Here is a 10,296-nt window from a genome sequence, read left to right on the forward strand (position 1 = left end):
GTAATCGCACGCGACACTTTCCCGGAAACAGCGACACACCGCGAAACCCGAGCAAAGATGCAACCCGTTGTTGGGCGTGCAGTTGCACAGAGTATAATTCCACCTATTTCGACGAGCGGTCGCTATACACGGTGACCGTACGACAATGTCGTGCATATATGCGCACGCGATGTGTAAAACCAGAGAGGAATCCCCGTGTGCCGGACAGAGTCCGGGAGCCCGTTTACTTTCTAAAAGTTCCCCCCAGGTGTGTGGTTGCTCGTCCGGTATCCTCTAACCCGGTGACTTCGTGTTTCGCGATCGGCCACGAGAATACCGGCGTCAACGAGCGACCGCTGACACCAGTTTCGCTGATTTTTCACCACCGCGTGGCTGGATGTTATATCACAAAATACGGGAGTGCGGGAGATGGCGGTCAGTGTCGTGAGATATCTGCTCCTCGTTCCTCTAGTTTTACTGCAGACGCTCCAACACCGTAAGTAATTGCCAACCGGTCGGTAGCTAACGTTTCGCGCGATCTAACTATTCCCGCACAGTTAGACTTCTCTAGTGATCTACCTCTGATCAATAATACTCTGTGACATCCTAAGCAATTACGTGCCGATTCCCAGCAAACTCTTCCTTGCTTCCGGTGCTGTCTTCTTCGTCTTCTTCGTACGGTTAGCCGCGCGAGGATGCTGAAAACGAGCCTGTCGAACTTCTTCATTATTTACCCGTACTCTGATCCGCAAATCGGGCACGACGCCGTAAGCATTAGAGAATTCTTACTGTCGAAGCTGCCAGGTGTAAATCAGGTCCTCCTGGAATAATCTTGAAAGCGTTTCATCACGACACAGTATACAATCTTAATTTAGACCTCCTCCCCGCTGCAGCTAGCTGCAACGATTGTGAAATGTTGGGAAAATAATTGTAAACGGACAAGGTTTACAATCGAAAGCCTTAATAGCGTGTATTATAATTGTATAGATACTATGTATAGCTACCATCTGCTCCTATCATCTTTGCCTTCTTCGCGTACCTATTTGCGCCCCATTGCAAAGGTGCCTGTTCAATTTCTTCATGATCTACGTGTGCTTCGATCAATAAGTGTGACGTTAATAACGTACATAATGTGCAGAACGTGCATACAAGTGTTTCTAATTGTCAGTGAACAATTTCGAGTCTTTCAAGAATTGTTATTCTAGTGTCATCTTCGTTTCTGTGCTCTCGATAAAGAGCTGAACCGCGTGAGAAAATTCTTTTCAAACATTTTTAACTCTTCTGAATGTAATATTATACAATTTAACGGAAAAATGATAAAACTTTAAATTCTAGTGCAAGGAATCTAGGCCGTAATCCAAATCTAACCCAGACCTAGCGTATCCGCTCAGTACATCATACCCGCTTCTATATCTGGAAACGTGGAAACCAATATGGCAGCGTTTAACCTGTCAAACCCGCTTGGAATCGAGCAACTTTACTGCTGTATAACTTTCAATCGAGTGAACTCCGCGTACTGAAACTTGGATTCCTCGCATTAGAATTTAAAGTTTTATCATTTTTTCGTCGAATTGTGTAATATTACAATACATACAGAAAAGTTGAAAATTTTTGGTCCCCTATTTACATTTATAGGTTTACTGAGATTTGGCACGGTTTTCGTTATAGTATATGCTTGAATATAGATGCTCGTTAGACAATTGTGAATGTAGTGTTATACAACATAACGTCGCGTCGTTCAGAAACATTCCGTGTTGACATCTGTGAAGTTGCTTGCTGTATACACAGTGTAGATAGAAAATAGAATCTGCAGCGGTTAAACTCCAAAGTGCAAGCAACGTGTGCATCGATTACTGAATCGTAATAAAACGCGTGTCCAGCTGAGTGATTCCGAAAGAAAGAAACAATCGGAACGATAGATGTCTAGACGGGATGACCTTCGCCTATTTCTCTAGTTTCTCGCAACGATTCAATGATTTGTAGTACGAAACTTGCTGCGTCAATTATCTACGGTCGATCGCGTTCAAGCGATAAATCGTGTTACGGTCCTCCGAGAAACGGATGATCATTTCCAGAGGAAATTGACCGCTAAAGCGATTCTAATAAGCTGTGTTTCTTCGTAGACGGCGTGAGTGCGGATACCAAAACATTTAAAGACCTGTTCAATAGTTCGTCCTGTGCGAAGCCACCATTTGAGTGCCCGCACCCGGAAATTCAGTTTTATTTGTACACGAGGTAAGTTCACGAAATCATGAAATAAACATATCTAGTAACAGAAACTATTAGACAACTTTATTTTTACCCAGCTTGTTTGTTCCTTAGTTTCCTTGTTAACTGCAATTAGAAACTTGTCATGAAGTAAATATAATATATGATAGAAATGTTATAGAAAAGAGTTAACGGTGTTTAAAAAGATATTAATAAAATTGCAGATGTTCTTCTTCTTTTCTCAATCTTGAACAATTTAATACTTCAAACGATGTGAGAGCAACGTTAAAAATTTTAAAAATTCTTCTTTCGATGACTTCACTCTGTGCTTTATAGAGGAAAGAACGAACATATGCATCTTCATATTAACATATTATTTTTATTATTGCTTTTATTGTTTCTTTGTCATATATGATTTTATTGTATAAAAACAACAAGACTGCGTGTATTCAGATTTTTAGCGATTATATCAGAATATATATGTTGAAAGAAATAAATTGATCGAATAATTCCCTATGAGTGCGTATTTCAAATTTTAGCAATCGTAAATTAAAAAATGTGGAATCCGTCGTTTTGACGGGTCTCGTAGTTCCGGTGTTACATTGATCCATTGTATCCATTGATGCATTGACCTGTATGAAAACGATAGGTGTCGCGTAAGAGTGTTGTTTAGCAGTTCAACATTCGGAGAGGTTTCCATTTTGCGTCATTCGAACGCGGTTCCTGACTTTCCTCCGGCGTTCGAGAACCAACTGGAACGCCGCGAGGAAGAACCTCGACGTAAGACTCTCGGTTTCAAGATCATGATCATTTTGCCGTGTACTGAAAGCGGCCTCGTTTCGAGGTTTACCTTTCTCCGATAGCTATAGTCGCGTCGCTCTGGCGTGTCTCAGATACTTTTACTCGACCGGCTCGCACTCGCGTTTCCTTTCTTCCAGACGGTCTCGCCATCTTTCTCCTGGAAATGCGGCACATTGAAAGTGACACGAGTGCGATCCGATCGAATACGTCATGTGTTTTTCAAGCTTTCGTTTCTTTTTAATTCTTTATTTTCGAGTTCAGTAATGGTGTGCGGGCACCCGAAATTGTAATCGGGTGGGGATCCCGAAGATTTATAGATAGACTGCGCAACTTAATTCATATACTCGACAGTGTGACCACTTTCAGTTTCACTGGAGAGATGATCAAAGAGGAGAACGCAACTTTCTATCCGCAGTAACACTCCCGTTTAATCGCTTTTCTTTTCAGAGACACGCAAAAGAAACCTTTACGCTTAGACGTTCGAAGATTCGAGTCGCTTCATTATTCCAAGTTCAATAAGTCGCACCCTACGAAAATCATTATTCATGGTTTCGGCGGCGGGAGGAGCTTAATACCTAGTCCAGATCTTCGGAAAGGTAATTTTTAACAAACAATTCCTTAGATTCGCTCCTGCGAGTTGCGTTAACCGTCCAGTGCCATTCGCCAGAGAATTCCTGAACGTACATATATTACTTTTTTTACTTGCACGCGATTGCACGCGATAAAACATTCTTACCACGTATAAAAAGATCCGAGTTTGTTCGAAACAAAAAATTGGAATGAATGTAAAAAGAAATGTACAGAAAAAAAGAATGGTACTGGATGGTTAATTAACCTTCGAGAAGGCCCGTATCGGGTCTATTTAAAGTTTTTTACCACGTCAATTTTCAAAAAGTATTATTAATTGCTCAAGGATTATTGTACCTGAATCTTGTCTTCGCAAAGGTTTAATATGAGCGATGTATCTGTTGTAATTAGGTAAATTGACCTAATTGACTACGACATAAATTATACTTCATCTGAATCCACGGCAATAATTGTTTTATAAGAATTATACATATATGGCCATTGCAGGGACGGCTGCATCGTTTAAAAAATAATAAAATACGTATGAACTTATGTCTTACTTGACCATTAATTTAAATTATAGCGATCTTCGATATTCCAGTAACCTATGTACTCATTATACATATCATCCAGAGCGTTCTTAACGTGATCACCTTGAATTTTAATGTGAGCATCTGAAGTATTACCGATCGTTATAAAATCATACGCTACGGATCGATCTGGGTTAGGTATTACCACCGGTTAGGTAGAAATTGCTGGAATTTTACTAGGATAACCTGTATAAATTAAATTACTGCAAATAAGAGTTTTCTGACATTTAATAGATGGTTTTCTTTATACCCTGCATAAAATATGTTTAGTACTCGCGATATCGGTCGAGTTTTAGTAATTAGGATTGCCATTTTCATACACCCTGGAAAGAGAACTGAATTCTCGTTGATTGTAGAGCGGGTTTATAATCGGAACGTATAAAATGGTTTCAGTGTTCGATAGAACGAATCGTAACCTAAGAAGAAGACAACCCGAATGGTAATCTGTTTTTATTGTTAGTTAGCAAGTTTTATTGAATCCTTTACGGATTAGCACGACCATGGACCATAATTCTTTCTCTGTTGGCATATCTGGCGTTCTCATCCCTCGATGTATGAAACTTTCGATTTCAGCGTATTTCACGCGAGGCAATTACAATATTATAATCGTCGATTATGGTACCTTGGTACGCGAGCCCTGTCTATCGCAGATACAGTGGGGTCCAGATTTTTGTGCTCGATGTATTGCTCAATTGGTAAGGTACTTGAGGGATCATCCACGTGGCACGGGTGTGGAGAACATACACGTGCTCGGATACAGCGTGGGTGCGCATATAGGTGGCTTAATTGCGAATTACTTGCCCGAGGACAAGCTTGGAAGAATCACAGGTAATTTGTGCAATCTATTACTTGTAGAAATTCATTCGGCGCATAATCACTAGAGTACGGATTTTATGCATTCGTGAGAAAATTGGGTAGGGCGCAATTTAAAGCTGAACAAAGATTAACAAAATTTAAGTATACCGATACATTATTTTCAACTCCTTAGCATGATTTAAAAAAATGAAGTTCCTTGAATGAGTTTTGCCATTGGATTAGGGGTACGTCCATTTCACATGCGTCGAGACATTGTTCTATTTCGAAATGGATGTTTCAAAACGATAACATCAAGAACAAAATTGTAGGCTAATTGTAGGCTAATGTTAACGATTTTTTTCGTGTGTTCTGGACAGGGCTCGACCCGACAATATTTTTTTATATGAATGGCAACCGGTCGATGGACTTGGACGAAACAGATGCACACTTTGTCGACGTGATCCACACCGGTGCTGGTATTTTAGGTCAGTGGGGGCCAACTGGGCACGCGGATTTTTACGTGAACGGGGGCTCGAGCCAACCCGGATGCGCCACATCTTCTTTACTTCGTAAGTACGAATTTTCACTTCGTGTTCTTACCTACTGGTCACTAGAAAGAAACTCGTTAAATTCTGCACGCAATCTCATTTCTTCGCAATTACGTTGCGCTAAGTTGAGGAAGTAGTTTTGTTTAAGTGAATTAAAAAACTCCCGTCGAGTAGTACAGTGACCGCTCGGTAAGTGAGAGACTCGGTGCTTTGGGGCGGAGTTCACACCTATCGAGCGGCCAATCACAGGCGCGTTCGCCTTGCTGCTTACCTGTGGGCGTAGCACTGTAATAATTTGATTCTACTGGGTAATATTCGGGGTTAAATTGACTGTCAAATTATAAAAACTGATTTTATTATATTCAAATTATAAAAACTTTCAGGCCACATATTTTTATTGCTGATTATAATTCTAAAAAGTTTTGATCTTTCATCACAAGTGCTTCGTGCAATAATAAATTGTTGTCTCGACACATTTAGTATATGTGTTTAAAGTAGATGTAGAGACGATTTGAAATGAAATCAATGGAACTTGGTGTTTTTTAACAGAGACCTTGTCATGCGATCACACAAAGGTAACGCCTTATTACATAGAGTCAATCACGACAAAAGTAGGCTTCTGGGCAGCCCCGTGCGGAAATCTTTTCTCCTACCTGATCGGATGGTGCAAACCGCAGCTGGACGAATATATTCTGATGGGAGAAGACGCCCCTCATACGTAAGCAATTTTTATCATTGAACAATAATTTCTTCATGGCTCATACACCTACTTACTTTGAATCACTTGAACATGAAAACGATCAGACGCACGATTTTTGGCAACTTTGCTTGATATTTTACACTTCATTTGTGTCCCTTCCAAAGAAGTTAACAAACACAGTAAAATAATATTGGAAATATTGAATACATTTCCTGACATCTGGATTTTCCTCGTAAGTACTCCTGGTCCTGAAAGAGTGAACTATAGAAGAAAGATTTTGTCAAGTTCCATTTTTTTTTTTTTGGTGAAACGGAAAAATGTGAATACGCAAAAAAGGCGTGAACCGATCACGGAACATGAGATTACGTTGAAAATTTGCAGAGCTCGAGGCATCTATTATCTGTCAACAAACGCACAAAAACCGTACGCCCTCGGTCTTCCCGGAAAAAGCCAACAAACGACAAGTCGGAAGCGATCGTCCTACCGCCAGTATTGAGCTTACTGAAGCAACTGATCAACATAATTATAGAGTAGCTTGTATGTATCTATAATTTAGTCGTAAACATTGTACATTACGTCTCCCGTTAACTCTTTGTACAATTATTAATTAGTTCTTACATAATAAACTATTTTTTCTATGCAGCCTTCCGTAAATCCCGTGTCCCATCGATCATGATATATCGGTAACTAGCAATGTGCACGATGCACATTAGTGTACCATTGTAATCTAAGAACTTTCACTTTACGTACCGTAACGATTCTGTCAGATTGTTTACCCAGTTCGTAACAACGTAATGCTACACGTCTAGTCTCCGTAATTTTACATTGTTCATTGTGAAATAAACGGCATACTTCACATTGTAATGTAATACTTTATTGTCGAACTGTTTTCTATTTAGAAACGTATCTCGAATGAGGTAAGAAATTATTTCTCTGCGATTTTATTTCATTTAACATTCTTAAATTTTATTGTATATTTTAGTCATACTTTATCCATATATGTACTACTTTTGCTTATGCTTTGTTGTACTACTGATATTGCACGTACTTGCCACGTTGTTTTACAATTCGTCCGTAACTTGCATTTCTTACTTGCAATTTCACTTACGTGATTTTACAATAAGTTAAGCTAGCACAAACTAAACAAATTGTTATGATATTGTCTATGAAATCAGACGCGTTCCAAAAGGATAATAGAACAACACCGGTGTATTGTAATTTTCCATTTATTTCGTTATTAAATGTTTAGGCATTACAAATTATGATTAAGCGTAAAATGGACATAACAATCTTTAAACGCAATGCTCATCTTACTTCTTGCTACTTCTTTCGTAACACAACATCCATTTTAATCGGTAAACTTGACTTTTCTATCTTTAGATCTTACAACATATTTCATACGATTTTATTTGATCTTGTTCTTGTAAGAAACTGCTAACATTAGTCTACGTACACCAGTATCCTCGAGAAAGTGTACTAAAGTAAACGATACGTTGGTTCTTTTCTTAAATAACAAAGGTATTTGGTTAGCTTAGAAAATAAAGAGTTGTCCACCAAAGTTATCAAATTTTCTAGATTATAATGTATACATATCAACTTTTCTGAATTAGCACGATGAAGAGACAAAGGAAACCGTAAGGAGAAGCGGTAAAGAACAAAAGTTAGAAGACTAGAATCGTAGGTTTCCATCACATCGAAAACGAGAAAAATAATTCATCTGAAACAGGCTTTATGTTAACAACAATATTTATTACATAATAATTATATGATATAGTAATAACTTCTATGGATGTACAGTACACTGTAGCGCTAACTCTCTTAATTATGTATAATATGCAATGGAATGATTACAAGTTGTTAAGACATTCGCGTTTCAAGCTGGAGGCGCTCAGGACATTCAAATTGGATTATTTTCGAGTTGCATCGAGTTCTGGAGTTAGGAATAAATTCTCTACGCTCTTACAGCGAATATAACGTAACGTCTACGGTAAAAAAAAAATGGACAGTTCCCGTTGTTCGGTAAATAAACAATAAATCAAATCGATCTTCTAGCATTGAAACTTTCTTCTGATAGCCGAAACGATGCTTCAACGAGGTGTGCGCTTGAGATTTTTCTTTTTCGCTTCTTTTAACGTTACGTTAAAGTATGTTTAGTTACATGTATGTATATCTTTTGAATCGTTGTGTTTGATGATGGTACAATCTATTTTAATGTTTCATTATATTGTATATCTTTGCGTTGGACCCTTTCACAACAGCAACGTCTTCACAAAGAGTTCGTTATCATCGAGTGGCGGAAATCATGTCAATTGAAAAGCCGTCAACGAGCAATTTACGTGGTCACCCGTTGTTAAACAAATGAAATCGGTGTGATTCGAAAACCAAATTGCTGTCTGGGATAGATATAGATTTTATATGGGAACTATTTCATTTCGTCTATAGTAGTGATAATAATAACAGTTGTAACAATAATGATATAATATGTATATGTATATATATATAGTTATTTGTACTACCAGTAGATAACTGCGACTCTAAATGATTATCGTCATTATAGATCTTATGCCGATTGTGAGTTATAAATAGCTAGGTGAATGATGTGTTAGGTGTAACTCATATTAATTGCAAACATGACATGTTTACTTCGTGAACTTGACGTTTATCGATTAGACTCTTCAATGGAAATTAATATTCGTAGACAGACGCAATCTGGAAGTTAAGTCCGCATAAGGTAAATAGTTATATCAAGTTTCTTTTGTGTAGAAAAGATTTTCTATAAGGAAACCTATACTTTCATGTACAGAAATCTATAATTTCATATAAAGAAATCTATGTGAGAAATTTTATGATCGAATATTTCATATTTCATGTTCAATTTCGTTTCGAATGCCACATAATCAATTTATGAAATCATGTTTGTGTACAATAACTGCCCAGTACAAGAAGAGCATTAGATCACTTGTAAATCACTAGTAAGTAAATATTGACGAGTGATTCTACAAATCCAATTAAAACTAGAAATGAAACGAAGTCTCCACCACGATTTGTTACTCCTGGTTTCGACGTTAATTCTTGAAATATGTACACGATTGAAGATTGCTTTAGAGTTTAGAGATAACGTTATATTAAAATTGTTCAAATCTACGGGCAATTATATCAACGTGAAAATTTGACACAATTATATTCCCTCCTTCTGTTAAGTACTTTTATCCTATTCATCGTTCTACGATATATACAGGGTGATTCTCGAAACTGAGACAAGTTACTGCTCGTTTATAAGTAAACATAGAAAAAATGATACAGGAACAAATCATGTGTCATAATACGTCCTAACTTCCTATAACCTTATTTTTTATGTGGATGCATCGATGCAGTAATAAAGTGCAATTGCACCTGGCGGGTGCATCGGTGCATCCACATAAAAAATAAGGTAGTTAGGACGTATTATGACATACGATTTTTTCCTTTATCATTTTTTTCCATTGTTACTTAAACAAGAGCAGTAACTTGTCCCGTTCCGAGGATCACCCTGTATATTTATAGGAATTGTTCGTTGACGTTGAGTAACATCGCTAAAATGACGGATATTACGAAAACTGAAATAGGTATGCTATTTTTGGTTAGATATGAGATTATTAAAGGTAAGCTTTGTTAGTGACGAATCACGGTGAGGAGATACAAAACGATTTGTTATCTTTGAACGCTGTTAGTTGCATTTCTGGCATCGTCCACAATCAAAGAGTTGACTTTGTTTTACCATTAGGCTGAATCGTTTTAGCCTCTGGACGACGGTCCTTAGAGTAGGATATGGTATAATTGTCTGACACAATTGTCCTAGCTCCAAAATTAATTATAGCAACGATATGCTCGTGTACACTGAATTACAGTGAAGCCTTGACAGCAGACACTCTCGAACAATAGAAAAATTAACGTTCTCCATTATCGCAAACTAACTTTCTGTTTTTTCATATTTTAATTGCATCATCGTGTTTCGTCGCTACGTGCAATTTTGAACTGACAATCATAGACGATCATTAACAACATTAACCTGACAGCCGGTATACGTTCACGACCGAGCAGCGTTTCGCAGTTACACGGCAAAGAAGCT

The 10,296-nt window shown here is 37.9% G+C and overlaps 1 protein-coding gene across 2 annotated transcripts; it reads left to right on the plus strand.

The window, feature by feature from the left end:
- The first annotated feature begins 408 nt into the window (after window positions 1-408).
- Window positions 409-9,518, plus strand: LOC143221943 (phospholipase A1 member A). 2 transcript variants are annotated; one of them, XM_076447628.1, is made up of 7 exons: window positions 409-475; window positions 2,103-2,214; window positions 3,436-3,584; window positions 4,719-4,973; window positions 5,318-5,509; window positions 6,038-6,206; window positions 6,570-9,518. In XM_076447628.1, the coding sequence occupies exons 1-7, from the start codon at window positions 409-411 to the stop codon at window positions 6,682-6,684; spliced, it is 1,059 nt and encodes a 352-aa protein (XP_076303743.1). In that variant the 3' UTR covers window positions 6,685-9,518. The 2 variants fall into 2 exon arrangements, with proteins under 2 accessions (XP_076303743.1, XP_076303742.1); XM_076447627.1 differs by lacking the exon at window positions 409-475 and adding an exon at window positions 504-1,961.
- Window positions 9,519-10,296: the final 778 nt, after the last annotated feature.

The sequence above is a fragment of the Lasioglossum baleicum genome, chromosome 3 (assembly GCF_051020765.1).
Source record: "Lasioglossum baleicum chromosome 3, iyLasBale1, whole genome shotgun sequence".
NCBI lineage: Eukaryota > Metazoa > Arthropoda > Insecta > Hymenoptera > Halictidae > Lasioglossum > Lasioglossum baleicum.